General features: G+C 42.1%; 1 protein-coding gene across 5 annotated transcripts; it reads right to left on the reverse strand.

Moving 5' to 3' along the window:
* Nucleotides 1-10,359: 10,359 nt before the first annotated feature.
* slc25a3a (solute carrier family 25 member 3a) lies at nucleotides 10,360-19,053 on the reverse strand. Of its 5 annotated transcripts, none has more exons than XM_080421707.1 (8): nucleotides 18,949-19,053; nucleotides 18,142-18,302; nucleotides 15,692-15,816; nucleotides 15,045-15,224; nucleotides 14,308-14,489; nucleotides 13,388-13,560; nucleotides 11,452-11,562; nucleotides 10,360-10,905 (listed from the first exon to the last, which is right to left on the reverse strand). In XM_080421707.1, exons 2-8 carry the CDS (start codon nucleotides 18,284-18,286, stop codon nucleotides 10,745-10,747), a joined length of 1,077 nt encoding a protein of 358 aa, XP_080277833.1. In that variant the 5' UTR covers nucleotides 18,287-18,302; nucleotides 18,949-19,053; the 3' UTR covers nucleotides 10,360-10,744. The 5 variants fall into 5 exon arrangements, with proteins under 5 accessions (XP_080277833.1, XP_080277832.1, XP_080277829.1 ...); XM_080421706.1 differs by lacking the exon at nucleotides 15,692-15,816 and adding an exon at nucleotides 16,711-16,835; XM_080421703.1 differs by lacking the exon at nucleotides 15,692-15,816 and adding an exon at nucleotides 16,711-16,838.
* Between the last annotated feature and the right edge of the window lie 1,123 nt (nucleotides 19,054-20,176).

A 20,176-nucleotide genomic window follows, 5' to 3' on the forward strand; every position in this document is an offset into this window, starting at 1 on the left:
TTGTAACAGAGTATTTCTACAGTGCAGTACTGTGAGTACTTTTTCCACCACTGTTATAGTGTGTCAGTTGTTTCTCTCCCTCTCTTAACCTTTTGGGATGGTTGGACTTCACCCCTGACAAGCCCACTCTCCCAGCTTATTTTATGATAGGATTTTTGTATGATGTGTATTCTGCATTATTGTTATTATTCTGTATCTAGCTATCTATCTATCTAGCTATATTTATTCATTCATTCGTTCGTTCATTTATTCATTTGTTCATTCATTTATGTATTTATTCATTTATTTATTTATCTATCTATCTATAGATATTTAAAATGATCAGGGACAATACACATTACTCGATCGGCCAGTTAACAAAGGGGCTAATGTTCAACTCTTGTCCTGTATAGCCAAGTCATAAAAACATAAAAAGCATTACGTATAGCCTACAAGCCAAACATAACACAGACATAGGCTAACTAGCCATTATCTAAAAGACAAGAGAAACACGTAAAAGATACTGGCAGGTCAACACAACGATAGACTATACCTCAAAACAGGCAGACAGACGTGCAGTACATATTTGACAAATGCAGAGCAGCAGATTACATGCAGGCAGAAAATATGCAAGCATGCCATGCACACACGCAGCCGTGACAGTATATAAACAAGCAAAGCATGTTATTTGTGATGTATGATTAATCTAACAGTAATTGATTAGTCAAAGAAGGGAGAAGGCCTATAATAAAAAACATAAGAGACAGCCAAATATTAAGCAATGCACAGTTGTAAAGAGCGTTGGGAAGTTGAGTTATAAATCATGCTCACACAACTGATTGGCAATAAGCAATTCCTTAAGATTGTGTTAAATATGTTGTAGCCTACATTTTACAAGAGCGTATGGGTACTGGAAAACATTGCCATATTGTGCTACTTTCACTGAGAATGCAAACTGGCTAAAATAGCATGTCCGGAATGACTCAATGACCTCTCAAGACATAGTATGTCCAGTGTCCACTACTTTGAGTACTTTGTTTGGTGGAGGAGGTGCATGGGACCAATTTTATTGGTATCTCACAATCAGAGGTTGAAAAGGTCCTGAGCTTGGAAATAGTTCAGGTCAGTAGGTTATCTGACAATAAGCTGTCTTAGTAAAGCTGAGGAAGGCTTAGATGACTGAGACTGTATTAAGAGAGAGTTTTTTACAGATTAAACCGTCTCGCTCACAGCATAGGATTGTTTGTAATGTTGTCCTTAAGTACCCTTGCAACTACTTTACATAATCACGCACCTTGACACAGTGGGGCCTTCCTACCTTCCTGGGGCCCTCCTGAGGTCAAGAAATACTACAGATTCTACCTATTTGTCTGTCTGTCTCAAAGAGATGGTCCAACGCGCTTCAGCCAGTTAAAGTTACAAGGGATGGGTGCTTAACAGGGACTACTTGAATAAGAAGAAAAATACCTGGGCACTTCAGAGGAGACTACCCAAATAAAATAATGGAGCACTCGACTGGGTCTGGAGGGAGGGTATATACCCTCCCTTCTGTCCTTTGTTCCGTTTGACTCTGAGAAAGATGCAAGTCGAAACGTCAGTCACCCCTGCAAAATAATAATAAAACGTGCATGTGCAATGTGCGTGCGCGCGCGCGTGTGTGTGTGTGTGTGTGTGTGTGTGTGTGTGTGTGTGTGTGTGTGTGTGTGTGTGTGTGTGAATTATTTATTTATGTGTCTGGCCACTCCCTTACCGGATTATTCTGACTCATTTTGAAAAAAGCGATTTTACCACTGGCATCACAGTGACAAAAATAAAGACAAAAGATACAAAAATAATAGTAATGCATTAAACAATTCAAAACTACAAAACAGACAAAAATATGAGTTCAAAATAGAGAATGAAAGAGAGGAAAGCTTTGCAGCTTGACAACTATGTTGTTAGAGAAGGCAGACCTATTTGCATTGTCTGGGTGTGGCTGGATTAGTGTGGACTTTAAACCTCTAGAAGCAACATACATGCTTCAATAAAAGTAACATCACCCTTTCATCAGGTGAAAAATAATATTTGCTTGAGCTGAACTTCAATCGGAAGTGCATGCTGTAAAACAGCAGCACAACAGTTTTTTTAGACCTATGTCCTTTTCAATGATTCATTTATTAGTTCAATAACAACAATGAACACGCTGAATGAACATGGGCAAGCAAGCAAGCCATTGAGATAAGAATCCTCATATATCCTCATATGTGTCCTCATATATAATTTGCCTGCACCACGCTTCCCAGGCCTCTGGACCTTTGATATTCACTCACACAGCCACACGTTAGCAGCGTGGGCTCTGGACCTGGAGAGGGCAAATTAGGGAAATGAAAACAAGTGTCTTGGTAGACAGTAACAGACGTGTACAAGGTCCAATGGTCAATGGGTCAATGCGAGAAAGAGGAAGTCTGTGAAATAAGAGATAGAGACACTTTCTCTGAACATACTCTGAACGATGACACTATACAGCTTTGAGGGGAGACTCAGTCTTTTCCAAAAAACCTTTGATTCTCATCACACAATCATAGATGGAACTTTGCAAGCGATATTGTGTGATCTTCTAGGCACTGGAACAAAATGTTCCTAAACATGAACATGAAACATGAAAAAAACATGAAAAAACACATGCTGTTCCCTCCATCCCTCTCTGGATGCTGCAGACGAGTCTTGCATGATGAGGATGATGCAGCAGCCCTGACCCAATGGGAGGCTGTAGTCACTCCTCCCTCCTTGTCCAATGAGGTTAGAGGATGCTGATCGCTGACAGACGCCCTGTCGACTGCAGGGAAGGGCATTGTGTGTAAAACGTAGGGCAAGACAGCGTGTGAGGTCACAGCGTGGAGGAGAGCGATGAGCAGCACTAGATTGGACTGCGTGTGAGAAGGTGTGGCAATGAAGCTGTTCAGTGGTGTAAAGTAACTAAGTACATTTACTCAAGTACTGTACTTGTGTACAATTTTGAGGTATCTTTTACTTTACTGGAGTATTTCCGATTTTCAATACTCTTACTTCTACTCCACTGCATCTCAGAGACAAATATATAAAACATACATTAACCACTTCAGCCCTGGCTCTGGCTATTTGAAAATAGACGATCTTCAAGCTCAGTTTGTAGATCTGCTATTTTCAAAAGATTTTTATACATTTTGAATACTACTACTATTTTGTATTTTACTTGTAACAGAGTATTCCTTCATTGTAGTATTGATACTTTTACTTATAAATGTAAAAAATGTGAGTACTTCTTCCACCAGTGAAGCTGTTATATAACATAAAGCCCCCCCACAAGCTGACCCACCCTTCGCTATGAGCTCATGTCTCTTTGCCTCTCTCCTCTCAGTCTCCCTCCCCCTGAAAAAATCACGTGGGATGTCAAAATAATTAACATTCACTCATGATGTTTCTCCTTACAGTCTCACCATCAGTTGGTGACAATGAGGACACAAGAGCAGTGACAAATGTGGACATGCTGTAGGTTTGGTCTGCACAAAGCTGTCTCAAATGAACCCAGTATCAGTCCTCAGCTGCTCATGTCTCATGGTGCTTATATTTACTACCTGTGGATATGAACACACAATTGCCGCTGGAGGCTTGCAGGCCTGCCCAAAGAAATTCATTTTAGTCTGTGTGAAAATAAAATTACTTCTTTGTTCTATAAATAAGGTTCAGTATATTGATTCTCTATAATTGCGTAAATCTTAAGTTTATTGTAATTATGTGGATTAACACACACACACGCACACGCACACACGCACACACACACACACACACACACACACACACACACACACACACACACACACACACACACACACACACACACACACACACACACACACACACACACACGTGCAAACCAGTCAGAACAAGCTCACAGATTGCTAAAACGGTTCCATACAGGCAGTTGAGATTAACGGATTGTGTCCAATGAAAAAAGATTAGTGGATTTTGTGGGGGAAACTACTTAATGGAAGGTTATAGTAGACTAAACAGCAGAAAAACGCTCTGTGAAGCAGTACTGTAGTGTAGAGGGGGGAACATTTGTTCAAGGCCATGATCTTGAACAACATAATACTATTATGGCTCCATACGTATATTTCTTTATTTGGAGTATATGAAAAAAACAGCTTTTAGCACTGTTTAGCATTTGTTTGATCATGTGTTGGGGAAACCGCTGGTGTGAACACTTCATAATTCTTACTGTTTACACAGCAACACACTCTATCAGTATTGGCTTGACCTTGGGCCCAGCTAAAGCCCATGAGAGATTTTTGTTACTTTCTGCCAAAGGCTTTCAAATTGTTCTATGATAGGCTTTCATTTCACAGTGCTCAGAGGGCCCATCTGTGAATAGTTTTGCTGATATATCTATACTGTAAAATGTAAATGATTTAGTGTACAACTGTGGGAAAATAAACAGGATATAGTTTAATTGCTGATCAGAATTATCATTCTAATAATGTTTGAATCCGTTTGCTGATTTATTGCCACTGACATAGCAGAGTCAACTAGCGTTTTTAAGTTTTCCGAAAACTGCTGACTGGAAGTCATTGCTTAGGGTCAACAATAGGGTCAACAATTAGGGTCAACAATGTCAGTGGTTTATGTTACTAAAGTCTAAGCAAGATAAGATAAGAGAAAGAGAAACAGACATTGTTTCTCACCATACTCTGAATGATGTGTGAAACATCAGAAATACATGGTACGACTTAGGTTTAAACAACCAAGATTTTAAAAGTGTGACCGTGATTAGCTTAATCCCTCTTGGAAAGTGTTACAAATTCAAACTGCATATTTGCTTTCCATTGCATTACTCCTGTAATGAGGCAACACAGTTATGATAAGCTTGGATAGAAGCTTTGACATAGCAGCTTTATGCTGTTTATCACTGGGTCACGCAGACTCCACAATGACAAAATGAAGACAATGTCAGCCAAAGAACATACTTTAAAACCATAACATGTAAATGTACATGTGTATGTATGTATGTATGTGTACTTTTTTTTTTGCATGGAGCTTGCGTTCTAATATTGCATCTACCCAGTGTGTACTTCCTTAAAATACATTGTTCTTCTGAGGAACATGATTTGATGCAGGTACCCATATGTTCTAATGAAGATAAAGCCTGCATTCGTTCTACCCCCCCCCCCCCCCCCCTCCTTCAAAGCAAACTTATTTTCCAAATTTGGCCCTGGGAGTCACTTTCCAACTAGCCTCGGAAACCCATGCCTTTTTTTTTGTTACAAACTTTCCAACAGACTGAATCAGAATCAACTTTATTGTTGAAAGCTGTAGTCTCGTCCTCTGTCTCCTGTAGTCCACGATCAGCTTCCTTGGTCTTGTTGAAATTGAGGGTGAGGTTGTTCTCCTGACACCAGCGTGCCAATGATCTGACCTCGTCCCTGTAGACAGACTCATCATTGTTGACAATCAGGCATCAGGCACACTGCTGTGTCGTCCCAACTATCTCCCTGTTTCCTGTCTCTCTGCTATCGAATAATGCCAGAAAAGCCCAAAGAATTATTGAAAATAAAAAATAAATATACCATAAACTGTTCAAGTAGCTATGGTTCAGAATCAATGTTACTTCTTTAACTTCTTACCAAACAGTACTCCATAAACACTCACAATTATTTTATAAGCATTAAAGAAGAACTTTGACTACTTCAAACTTTTACAAGCAATTGTAATTGAAAGGTTGCAAGTAGAAAGGTAGTCTATATGAACTGTGCCCATATAATTATTGTGTGTTCAGGTTGAGGCAAAATGCAAAAAACGAAAAATCAATTGGTACACAAAGCCAGATTATATAATGAGCAGTGTTGAGTGGATAAACTACATGCATGCTCAGTTGTTGAGAGAAACAATGGCCTGTCCATGCAGTTATTAGTGTCAATAAAGAAGTGAAAGGAGATGCCAGTGTTTTCAAATGGCTGAAATTCTCCAAGGGCAACCCTATATGACCTGTCAGTACTGTGTCAAGGCTACTGACCAATGAGCACACACACAATTCCCAGAGAGTGCCTAACTACTACCAATGAATGCTTTAAAATGATCTGGCAATGACAAATCGTATACGTAGAGTTTTCAATTGGAAACAATACAATTTACTGTGTAGCACCTCAGACTTTAAAAAAAACTACATGCATGCTCAGTTGTTGAGAGAAACAATGGCCTGTCCGTGCAGTTATTAGTGTCAATAAAGAAGTGAAAGGAGATGCCAGTGTTTTCAAATGGCTGAAATTCTCCAAGGGCAACCCTATATGACCTGTCAGTGCTGTGTCAAGGCTACTGACCAATGAACACACACACAATTCCCAGAGAGTGCCTAACTACTACCAATGAATGCTTAAAAATTATCTGGCAATGACAAATCGTATACGTAGAGTTTTCAATTGGAAACAATACAATATACTGTGTAGCACCTCAGACTTTCTATAAACAATGAGGCACCTTAGTATGTGCTATCACAAGGTAGAAAGTGATTATGGTTCTTTGTCAACACATTCTTTTAGCTAATAAAGTTTAAATCTCTTTATGTTTAAGCAACATTGAGTTCATTGAAAATTACTATATAAATCTGAAATATTCTTTTTATTATCATGATTAAGTTCTTGGTCATTTTTAGAGGGTAAAGAGAGGCCTTTGCCTTAGAATGTACTACTGGAAGAACCTTTCCTAGTTCAGTCTAAGCAAACTATCTGGCATTTCATGTACTGTAAATAAAAATGTGTATGTTCACATGGTATGGCTCACACATTATACAGCACATTATGTGACAGAATAATTCATCAGCCTGTCCAACCTATGACCTGTTTAGTCCTGTGCAGACAACCTAAACAGCAAAAACTTTCCTAACTTCTCAGAGAGCCTGGGATCAACTAAAGAGACCTGATCCCTCCTCCCGCTGCAAATTCCACTCCTACAGACCGAGCCAAGCCAAGCCTGGCCCCCCTTGCTCATGTGACTCACTATGAACACTACTATTTCAGAGTGACCTCCAGAACCCAGCACAAGGGTAGAGAGAGACAATGGGCCAGACGACTGCCTTCCAGCGTCCATGCATGAATGCACTGCAGCCACGCATGCGTCGGCAGCACTCTCCCTTGCCCTTGTTCCGCTCTTGGGGCTAGTCGAGACACACTATTAACCATTTCCTTCCTTCTTTGTTTCAGGAGACAGAGCACAAGAGCAACTAGTTTCAAAACAAAAGCTTCCAAACTAGCAAGGATAATTAATAATGACGAAATGTGAAAGCCTGAAGCGTATTAATTTTAATTAACACATTTAATTAACGTGTTCTATTATTGAATGCTTCGAATTATGCATTTATTAATCTGTTTTCAGATATCTCTATTGCAGTGGTTCTCAGAGTGAGGCCCAGGGACCCTCAGCGTTCCTTGAGGCGGATCCAAATGGACCCTCAGGTCCCTCACGGGTCTGTAATATTCCATTTGGGCACTCTCAGAATTGTGGGGGTTCTTGAAATGAAAAGGTTTGAGAACTACTACTCCATTGGTAAATCTTTTTATTATTATTATTATTCAGCATGTCTGCTGAAACATGGCTCTTATTGGACTGTAGGAGCTTAACTGTACCTGACTGAGAGCACAGCTGTTTCCACTGGCACTCCTCTAAATAGACATACAGTATAGATGTACTTCCACTATCACAAGCTTCTGGCACTCAGTGACGAGGACAATGCCAATGTGCACAACTGATTATGCTATCAGGGGCTTGTAACATGAGCTCTCTTAACGCAACTGTCAGCTTGTTTTAGTGTCTCTATATACAGTACAGTAGAATGTACAGTACAATGCAGTGGTTCTCAAAGAGGGGTCCGCAGACTCGCCCAGGGGTCCTTAAATGGGTTCCAAGGGGTCCCCAGCTCAATAAGCTGGAGACATCACAATTTGTTTAACAACCTTAACCCGGCTATTCAAACAATAGCCGATCTTCAAGCTCACAACGTGCCGCAAAGCTCTGTGAGCTTGTAGATCTGCTATTTTGGAAACGGACATAGGCATATTGAAGAACAAAGAAGTTAAAAAAAAAGTTTTTTTTAAGGGAAATCAATAATAATTCCTTTTAACAGGACGTTCATGAAAGTCCTTGCGGGCTTATTTCCAATGAGGGCCTGTGAGCAATTAGGGGTTAAGAGTCTTGCTCAGGGACAAATTTCATTTCATCGACACATATGCTGGCGTGGCCTGGAATCGTACCTGGGGCAACCAGGGCCTCTGGCTCCCTAGGCGGGCTCACTAACCACTCAGCTATGGCCGCCCCGAATAAGAAAGTTTTGAACACAAATGTTCTCTTCTGGGGGTCCCTGACACAACATATTTTCAGATGGGGGTCTGTGGCCTAATGCATATCAATTTTGGAGTCCTTGATATGAAAATGTGTGAGAATCACTGATGTACTGTATAGCATAGTGTACACAGTAAAATCCTGTGTTCATTTAACTCAGAGAGTGCACGAATGGAACCAAATGGACCCGTAGGGGTCCATTTATTTGGTTACATTTGTGCACTCTTTGAGTTACAAGTTGATAAATTATTAACACTGAGGATTTTACTGTGCACACTGCAGCGAATACTTCCGTTTCATTGCCAATGTAGGCAGTAGTTACTGAATGAACCCGAGGGAGGATATGTGTGAGTAATATGGCCACATTACATCATACATGGGTTTGATGTACGTATATCCAAATAGAAAAGCAGTGATATTTGGATCCATTACAAAAGCATGCTGTCGGCAAAGGTTACACAAAAAGAACACGGTTAAATGGACTCCATTTCCCATGACCCCTTTCAACATCTCACAGACAGCGGGGGCCCTTTTAGATTGAAATACTCTCCTGTTCATGGAACACAGCACCATTGTTTCCAAGCATCAGACAGGTGCACAAATCGGCCATTTTTATGAGTAACCAAATGGATTATAATGACAGCAAGAGTTCCCGAGTCCCAGCAGGATGTCCAGTGCAGCCTGGCAGGGGGATTAGAGGTTATATACACTGACCCCCGTGTGAGGCTCAGGCCCATTAGATAATTCATATCTCTCTGGAGCAGGCAGTGGCACATGCAAGCCTGCTCACCTCCTGGCTCCTAGATATCTGCCGCTAGGTTTGTCATTCATAACTGACTGACGCCATTGGAGGACAGAAATGAAGTACATTTACTTGAGTAACTTTACTTGAGTATTTGTATTTTTTGAATCCATGACGTTCACTGCACTTCACTTCAAAGACAAATTGTAATTGTGCCATTTTTTCAATTATTTACATTTCTGGAAAATTTTTGTCTAAATGTCGTATTATAGCAATGCATTGATTTTTTTTTTATCAAGTACTCCAGGACTCGAGTACAAATTTGACAGAGCAACTTTCACTTGTTGTGGAGTAATATTTGACAGGGAGTGGGGTCAAGTACCTTGTCTAATACTGACTGACACACATTTGTTTGGAGTTGGACATTATGGTTTTCAAACCATGAGTGGCCCACCTTAGGAGATTAGAGCAGAAAGTTCTGCACATCAAATAGATCCCATTAAGATTGTATATAATGCAATGACGTTATGTTTCAAGCAACAAGCTCTTCCTCAGATTTCAGATAAAGGCAAAGTTGCCACCCATAATCCCCATTACAAATCCCATATGATAGAAACATCTGTTCTGTATTCATCAAGCAGTCTATTCTACAACAGTCTACCAGCGTCACAAATTAGAAATGCGTGGCAGATAGACTTCAAACAGGAATATGTAGCGAACAAATACCAAAGGAACTTCAAATGCCCCCTTAGAAATACCAAAAAAATACAAACCACTGTATCCCCATAGTAAGAGTTAGAGCTCCCTCTAGTGTTGAATAAGGGATATGTCACAATTGACAATTTATGCTTGCTTCTTCTTAGCATACATTTAGTATTTAAATTTAGTTTTTGGAAAATATACCCACGTGTAAACAATTTTAAACAATATCAAAAACGTCCCCCTCACCCCTCCCTCAATCTGGGAACCCAAAGCCAAATGAGAATGAAAAACAGCGCCCTCTGCTGTTTGTACTATCTGAGCAGAATCTGTTCTTGAGAGATTACCCCTCCCTAGGTTAGTGTCAAAATGTCCTTGAGCAAGACACTGAACCCATAACTGCTCGAAATGAGTAGGTTAGTCGTTAGTGACTTGCATGTCTTCCTCTGCTTTCGGTGTGTGAACGTAATACACATTGTAAAGCACTTTGGAGAAAGGCACTTATAAATGCACCATTTACAAATATTGCCAAAACAGGTAACCATAATCTAAAAAATACACAATAGGGGATCACAAAATACACAAGTCGACAGTTTTCCAGGGAACGCTTTCTTTTAATTATTATAATTTCCACTTGAACTAATGAGGATTTGATAAAACCAGACCGTTTCTACACAGAAGTACTTTCACAACCACCAGTCCTTTGGAAAGCCAAAGGAATGGCAGTTACCATTCTTTTCTTTGCATTCTTGCTTCTTTAAATATACATCAGTAGCAGCGTTGCGTTCAGTTACAGAGCGACATTGAGCTGGAAGGAACATAAATATAGAAAACAACTGTGCGCTGCAGTAGTCAGGAGGGAGGGCCTCAGGTGATGTTGACTGGAAAGAATCCCCTCGAGATGAGAGGTGGGCCAACTGTGATGGAAGGGGGGGGGGGGTCCCAGAAGGTTTGGGGAGAGGTGCATGAAGGGGATTTTTACTCTGTGAGGCCGAGCTTCTTTTTGAGGGACTCTGGCATCTCGGGGGGAGGGGGACGGGGCAGACGGAAGTAGACCTTGACTGAGTCGTAGATGAACCACTGCAGGGCAGTCAGGGTTCCGATCATGATGATACGGGCGACCAGGCCCTTCCACACACCTGAAGAAGAGAGACGATAGACATTAGTTTTAGATTCACGGCGTGTGAGATTCACTCACACGCCAATGACTCAAGCACCTCACAACTGCACAGCCAGCAAGCTGCTGAGGAGCCCTGCTGCTTCCACAGCTACAGCCCTCGGAGAGAGGAGCACAACTGTGGAGCCACAGCGCCCTCCAGAGGTGGATCTAAGGAACTAAGGAACGATTATGGTTGGGATCAGGAACTGGATCCAACATTGAGGAATCAGAATGGGTTCCATCACATTTGGTTTCCCGAACGGGTTTATCATGCAGTCAGAGCTGGTATGTGGTACGTCTGCTATACAATTACAATACCGGTGGCTCTCAAACTTTTTAATTTCAAGGACTACCCTAACGGGTCCATTTGTACACTCTCATAGTTACAGACCTGTAAGGGTCCATTTGGAACCCCCTATAGGAATCGTTAAAGGGAACTGTTAATGAATCGGACCGCTAAGAGGAAATCGCTAAGGAACGGGAATAAATCCTAAAGGATCCCAACCCCCGTAGTGATCATACTGACCTTTGGGTCCCAGCTTCTTCAGCACTCCCATGGCCGTGCTTCCCGTCTCCTTGTTCAGTACAGACACAACAGAGTCAGCAGGGTGCGACACGATAGCACAGAACACACCAGCTGCAGAGAGGAGAAAAAAAACAAAGACTGACATCAGACATCTGCCACCCAGGAGGAAGGTATTCATGTTTTCTAGTTAAGGAATGAATCCATTATAAACATGCAAATATTTTAATGAACCTTTGTGGCAGCATATTTAATGCACATGAGCAGTGCTGCACTGATACAGGTATGACAAAACATTTTAAGTTGGATAGACTGCAACAATTAATTAAAATGTCAGAAATCACATCAAACAGTACCTGATATTCCGTTTGTTTCCCTGACATAGGATAATAATAATTTCCAAGAGGAAGGATGAATTACATCTCAGTTTGTCTTAAAGGGCCATTTCACCCCTGGAAGAAGTTTTCGGTCTTTTAATGAAGTTTAGGAGTCAATAAACAAGATCCTGGGTTTTTTTTTTGAGTAATCTGTGTTTTTAGATATCTAGTAATATTCGCAATATTCGTGACGTTATTTGCGTCATGAGAGATTGGTCTCATTCCTTTCCGCACTACATGTCTCGGCGTGTCTCAGTCAGACCATCTCAAAAGACAGCCCCAATGGGGTGTCCGTAACACTTTGTTCAACCTTCTTTCCCCACTCGGCCACTCCCATTAGCTGCGGCCATCGGCCCTTGTAGAGTGAGGCATTACTTTACCTGAGTTATCTTCTGATAGTTGTACTTGAATGTTGACATGAAATAATAATCCTGTGTAGTGTTTCATAAGCGCAAGCTTGAAAAAAAAAATACAGCGTGGAGTAGCAGCGCTGGTAAACAAACACCGTCACGAAAGGCTAGGATCATAATACCAAGGATGTGACAGTGATGTCAATACTATGCGACACGGAAGTTAAACTGCATGAAGATACTAAGGATGTCCCAGTGATATGACATCACTAACGAATCCTTGGACATATATGTAACTAGATGAAGTTTGCGAGGACAGCCAGTGTTGCCAGATATTGTGAGAGAAATAAGCAGCCAGGTCTATGAAAACAAGCCCAAAAGAAAAATAACTATGCCAAGAGCACTTTACCTAGACATGGGATATTATATATTTGAAAATTGCTGATCTACAAGCTCACAACGCTTCGCAACCCATTGTGAGCTTGTAGATCTGCTATTTACAAAAAAATCTTGAGGGGGAAAAAGTCCAAAATGTGGATTTTTTTTTTTTTTTGCAAAATATTTTTATTTGCTTTTCAAAATGTGGAATATTTTTTACACATATTTGTTAGGGGCTCCCTGCCACAAATTATAATTTCAGATGGGGGTCTGTGGAAAAATACATGAACATGTTTGAGAACCACTGGTTTAAACAGCAATCAAAACATTTGGAAACAAGCCCAAATATCAACTACATTTTAGAAAGAAGCCGCTTATAATAAGCAGACATGGCGACACTGGCATGCTGTTTGGATGTTATTGTTGGAGATCACACCCACATGGAACCTCCCCTGCCACAAGGCACCAAAGCATTCTGGGAGTTGAAGTTATAGGCAGTGATACGCTGTGGTCCCCCGTGGTCCCCCCTGTGGTCACCCCTGGAACTTCTTCCAGGGGTGAAGTGCTCCTTTAAGGAATGACACACGTCTGAATCAATATTGAAGTAATCTTCAACTTGATGGAGGAAAAACATGCCTGCGAGGAAGATCTTTGTAGAAATCAAACCTCTTCACCGAAAATAGCTCATCTACAAGCTCACATGTCGCATTGCGACGCGTAGATCTGCACATTTTGCCTAACGTTCACCCCTGACACACACTAGGGATCATGTGGTTTAAGTCATTCCAGAGGTCGACCATGCAACTTGCATTTCTGCTTTTCATAGTTACTCACCAATGTAACCGGCAACGAAGGTGACCACTAGCTGCTCAGACTTGGAGCACTCGGCGCGAGGCTTGGGCACCGCGTATTTGTAGAGCAACTCCACTGTGCGCTCAAAGCAGGCGAACTTCATCATGGTGTAGGGAATCTGCCTCATCCATAGTGGCACCACACCCTTGTAGAATCTGGTTGGGACGGATGAGGAGACCGTGTGATGAGGAAGAGAGAAGGCGGACAGTACTGCGTAGTTTACGCTCCTAAAATAGCCGATCTATAAGCTCGTGACCTTATAGATGGGCTATTTTCGGCACATGGCATTGTTGTAGGACACAGTATAGATTGGGCATTAAGTGAGGAACAGTAGCATGTAATTATGTTGCCAGGGGAAAGGAAGAGAGAGTATAACAGTGGTTACCAAACGTTTCTGGATCAGAGGCTCCCGATTGAAAATCTCGAAAGCGTTTGGCTGCCGTGTTAGTGGTCAGATGTGTGGGCTGTGAGCATTTTCAGAGCATGTTTAGTTGAATTATTTTACATATTGTTTTTTGGACTATCACATACAGTGCCCAGCAGCAGTGGGATCTCCCTGCCCGTGGAGGGCAGGGCTGCAAGTGCAGCAGGTGAGGCTCAAGGGGAAGACCGACTGATCTCACACGCCAATGACTCAAGCACCTCCAACTGTACAGCCAGCAAAGCTGCCGAGGAGCATTGCTGCTTCCACAGCTGCAGCCCTCAAGAGGGAGGAGCACAACTGTGAAGCCGCAGCGCCCTCCAGAGGTGGATCTAAGGAACGTGTCACTGTCTATCTGACCGTTATGCACTCTTAACAGGTCATTATGTATAACATTCAGATAAATAGGATGCTCAGATATAGCTTCATTGTTTTCTAGGCCGTCATTGGGACTGAGATTATAGTCGAGGATTATACTTACACCCAGAGCCCCTCCTCTTTCATCATCTTGGGGGCACACTCTCTGAGGGTGTTGGCATAGCCTGGCTTGGTCTGGATACGCACTTTACATGCCTCCATGGGGGCCAGGGCGATGTCAGCGAAGAACTCTGCACTGGCTGAGGCAGCCAGGTACAACGATGTCCTCCAGAGGTAGGTGTTCTCCTGTTGGGAGGAGACCCGACCGTTACAGATACAGCGCGTTGTCACACAATTACAAACTTTAAGTTGACGATTAATTGTCATACAAATAATTGCGATTAACGATTTGTTAATGTTTTTGGCATCGTTTCTCGCTGTGTGACACCGTTGTACAAATAAGTATACAATTATTCAAAAAGTGGTTAACAGCCTTTGACACCAGGCTGACTTGTTCTACATTAAATTTAATAAAACGAAACAAATGTATTATGTAAATCATTTTCAGTTAAGATAAGTAAAACATTACGCAGCCTACTGTCCGTGTTTAGAAGTATTTGCAGAGAGAAGACCCAACCACGAGGGATTTAAAAAACTTCCTGCTGCCATTATAACTAAATGGAAAACGATGTCAGCCTTTGGGAGTCATAGGAAATGCACTAAACGACATTTACGAGACTCATCCCGTCTAGGACAAGTGGGTTGTCCCAAATGGCAAACTAGCTGGATGACAAGACACCGCCACTTGCCATAACTGCACAACACTGTCAGGTAGGACACCAAGCCTGCACCTGGACTCACCTCGCCCAGAAGGTCGCTGTAGAAGATCTTGAACATTTCATAGAAGCCAAACTTGCACAGTCCCTGCATGGAGTAGCCAATGAACGTTGGAGCCCAGCCCTTGCCAAGGCCTCTGACCCCATCTTCCTTCAGTGTGACTGAGAAGCCTTTACCGATGCTCTTGTATTTGTCTGGGTCCACCTGAAGGGGAACAGAATAACATCAGTGATTAGTCATGTCAAAGAGGTATCACTCACTCACTAGTGATCATTAGTGACCAGGTAGGCTAGGGTGGAGCTACCTCAAGTACACCACTAACATCTGATGTTGTGTAGCTAGCCTACAGTATACTGCATGTTAATGATTTAGGTAGTTGCTAATGATACTTTGCAGGTGTACGTTGGTTACTTGTTCATGTTAATGTCATTTAGATAGACACACCATTTGCCTAAATAAATAGTACACATTTATAGGAATAGTTTAACCCATGCCGTGTTATCATGCAATATGGCTCGCCTAATTGCTTCTACCAGGAAGAATTTATCTGAAAGCCAACTATAATTGGTAGTACCTATATGACTACGACTACTATGAGTAAATCTCACATTGGGGTTTCACTTTTCAGTGCTCACTATGGGCTGCTACATGTACTCGGCTACTGTACAAACCTGCAGGCGACACTTGATAAGGTCGAGGGGTACCACTGCTGTGTGAGTGAGGCCGCAGCTCAGGATACCCCCAAAGCCGCACAGGGCATAGTACTTGCTTGAGCCAAACTCACAGCTCACTTCCTCTGTTTAAGGGGGGACACAAGACACAACATACATGCAGCATGCAACATGGGTAAAATCACCAAACTAGAACCATGTCAAGCAAAAGCTGTGTCACCGAGGGACATGACTACAAGGCCATAGGTGACACAACTCTTACAATGAACATGGCTCTGACACCAACATGCCAATCATTAGGAGAACACATTAAGGGCTGATAAATCACCACACACATTTGATTTCAGACCAAGCTTGTATTAGTAATTTATGATTATAACTCACATATAAATTAAAAAAAAATCAATGATGAAACATGATTGTAACAATTGTATTTTTCAGCCCACACAGACACAATACCCTAAACCTCTTCCACCATCATACCATAACATTATCTAATGTACTTTGACTTAGTAAACACTTACACAGAAGGTTAAACTAGCACTATAAAGCCCACTATCAGGCAATGTGTTAATGAACAAACAGGAGTCAGCCTGGAGAATGTCAGAATTAAAGTGCTACATTCATGCATGACTCCGATTATAGGGCACCTATGAATTCAGTCAATAAAAAGGGGGATGGACAATTTGATGGGCTCAAAAATAGCAAGGTCAACATTCTGTCCATATTTTCCCTTTGCCTATAGTGACCTTCAGCCACAGAGGAAGAAGAGAAGGGGTGATAACATTGTGGGGGTGAAAAGGAATCATTAGCCACACATGGGAACACCACAGGTGAATCACACTTACCATGCCATGTTGATCAAATTAATCCAAAACATTTAATTGTGAGGATCAGTGGATAATGACGACAAATACGCTAATGCTTTTCTCTCATGCAAATTAATGCAAAAAAAACAACAACAACAGTTAGGGGTTTGGCGGCGTGTTTAAAAATGGCATCGAGCCACAGAGACAGACCTGCATTCTGCATTTGACCAGGTCGAGGGGAACGACAGCTGTGTGTGTGATGCCACAGCTCACAATTCCACCAAAGCCACACAGCATCAAATACTTCTGAGAGCCGAACTCACAACTGTCTCCCTCTGCTAAGAAACAAATGTAGAACTTTTAAATGTGGGAATTATAGGGCAGCAAAAAAAAAAAATATGAGGGGGGGGGGGGGCTGGAGTTGAGGAAATACTATGGCTGTTTTGCTTTGAGGCCTCAAGACTGAATCAGCTGATCAGTCGTGTTTAAGTTTAGGCTTATGAGAAGATAATCAATGATTGAAATTAAATGTAAGTCCACCTCAAAGAGTGAGTTAATATATGTTCAAACTATGAAAAATACAGGTGGTAGGTTGCACTTTGTCGTCTTATGCAACATTAAATCACCAACCAACAGGTTTGTTTAGAATGAAAACAAATCCAAGCTAAGCTCTATAATCCACAGTTCTTGAGTATGACTGGTAGGTTACCAGTCCTACTCAATAAACGTAGACCAAATCCCTAGTTGCAACATGAATGAAACTTGGAAGAGACATGTAGACTGTAGTTGACACAGAGCATATGGTTTCATACAGCCCAAATCAATCTTCATATGCACTTTAAAAACGTTATATGCCCTTTAAAAAGACAATTCAAATATGTAAACTATCATAACAAGATACAGATCCACTTATGGTTGGTTAACTCTGTACCAAATTATCCCAGAGGAGGACTGATGACTTTATGCCATAAAGTTTATGGCAAGCACTGTGACGTTTAAAAGTAAGGGGTCAAGACATTTCTGCACATGTTTTTAAGGCAAAAGCCTTGAAATTCAACAATTTCACCTGCCCTAAGAGGACAACCAGCAGGGGTTAATACACCAGAAGACAGACTTCCTGCAATGCAAGGACAACATTGTGCTTTGCCCTTCCCTTGTCCTCCACAGGTAGCATGTCATAGCCAGGGGCCTAGCTTCTATACGGCTTGACATTCACATTGGTATAAATGGCTCGGTTTGATCACTTTTAAAAAAACATCAATAATTCAACACAGGGTTGCAGCGGTCACAAACAACTGCTGTCTGACCCTGCCATGTTGTTAACTCTGGCAGACGAGGTCAAGTCAGTCACATCTACAGTAGCAGAGCTAGCCAGCTATGCTAAGGCCTCCTATACAGTACCGGACAAGCTGTCCTACTGCACCAAGTTAAATCCCCCTCAGCCTTTAAATGTATCTATGTGTGTGCAAATGCCCTTGAGTTAATTCAACTCAGAGGGCATGCAAATGTGTTACATTTGCATGCCCTCTGACTTAAATCAACCATGTAGCCAATGCTGAGGCCTACTGGACTAAGCCTGGACCTGCTTGCCTGACCAAGGGGAAGGAAGGTGTGGGGGGGACCATGCAGGGGCTTACTTACCAGCTGAGGCAGCAGCCAGCCTTCGGGTGCTGGTGCTCTCCCCATCCTGGAGCTTCTGTCTGGGCTCCTCGACCTGCTGCAGGGAGAAGAGCGGGGCGCTGAAGGGGTTGGCCCGGGACAGCTGGGTCAGAGCGGTGGGGTACATAGTGTCTCTGGAGCTGCTGAATGGAAAAGGAAAGGAAGGACAACAACCCCGTTACAGCTGCTGCTGGCTGCTCACTAGCCGGCCAGGGGGTTTAGCTTGTCACACACTCACAACCCGCCCCCCTCTCCACTGAACACACACACACGTGACACGTACGAGTGACAACCTCAAACTGACATTTGGCTGACATTTAAATGGTGAAGAGGGAGATTCAGGAAAAAGTAACTTGGCGTTATAGCTTTCTAACAGACACACTTTCAACGTGAATAATAAATATTATATATATAATAAATACAAATATAAAAAATATAAAATATATATAATATATAAAATATATAAAATATATAAAATATATAAAATATATAAAATAAATATAAAATAAATAACAATAAAAACGTGAGGTCTAAAATACATAAACAGCCGTTCTGTGTCAAAAGCTCACGTTACTGTGTTAGCTGGCTTTAGCATTAGCCATGCTAGCCGACTTGACCGTGATGCCAAGGACGGGCTGAAGGCACCGCAGAGGCTGAGACTAAACGCAAAACATGACTGGAAACGCAGCGACAAAACACGCACGGCCTCAAGGATAAACGCGTGCGGGTCGTTGTGTGGTGCCAGCGGCCATTTTCATTCATTTATTCATTGAAATAAAAGTCACTCACTGTGCTACCGTCTTAAGATGGCGCCTCCGCTGTGTGTAGTGCTGCAACCGGCGGCGTAGAAGGGCCCGATGACCTCCCGGTAAATCGAATGTGTCCTTCCGTGACGTCACCTGTACGTCACCCGGGAAAACTGCGCGGCGGGCCTATCCGAGACGAGACGGCTGCCGTCAATCAACGCCCGAGCCCCTCCCAGCCTCCCCCCATCTAGTGTTTCTCCAAACAATGGGTCGGGACCCATTTTTGGGTCGCGGATCAATTCACCCCCCCCCAAAAAAATAAAGAAATAGATAATAATTCAATGCAAGAATTTCAGACATTTTCAAAGAAATAAAACAAATAAAATGAATTAATTCATAAAAAAAAAGATTGATCATTAAAAAATGGAGCCCCATTAACTGGGGGATTTTCTGTTCTGGCCTATCCTCCAAGATAAGCCAGAATCAACCAGTGATAGAGGTACTCACATTTTTTACTTACTAGGTTTTCAGGCCACAAAGCGCCCTCAAATCTAGTCTAGCCTATTTCACTAATCAGAGCACTATGGCCATCTGAAGTGTTACGACACTGCTGTAACACTGCTGCAGTGCCACATGCAGTGGTGTGTTCTAGGTGTTCTAGGGTATACGCGTGCACATTTTCAATGGATGAAATGGTTATTGGAGGGCTACGCTTGGCTATGATTTTTTTCTGCAGGTCACACTACGTATATAGCGCAACACGGTAGAACACACCACTGCCCATATGTGTGCAATGTCGTTTTTTTTGTTTGACTATTCTCATACCAAACCACTGAACAGTTTTCTGCCACGGATTAGAGAAACGGAGTGCCTGTGGCCCCTTGGGGCCCTCACGTGATCCCTGTGTGACTATTCTCATGCCTTACTTTATTTGTTTATTTAGACAGGACAGAGCATATTAATGAACGTCACATGAACGTAAATACACCGGATTTAGCAAAGACCACTGAACAGTGTTTGTTCCAAGTTTGGTGCGGATTGGAGCAACGGTGCGCCTCGCAAGTCCGGATGTTACGTTTGTGACATCCACCCACCCTCTAGGCAATTGTGAGATTGATTGATAGTAAGGAATCAAATGAATTACAACACTGTGGGCTTTAAATATGGCGGCGACGCACCTCATTGGATAAAGTGTCACAAGAACCAATGACAGAGGGTCTGGAGCATAGAGCTGGCAAACTAGCTTGGAGGTGCATTACCACCACCAACTG

The sequence above is a fragment of the Gymnoscopelus braueri genome (assembly GCF_963280865.1).
Source record: "Gymnoscopelus braueri genome assembly, chromosome: 23".
Taxonomy (NCBI): Eukaryota; Metazoa; Chordata; class Actinopteri; order Myctophiformes; family Myctophidae; genus Gymnoscopelus; species Gymnoscopelus braueri.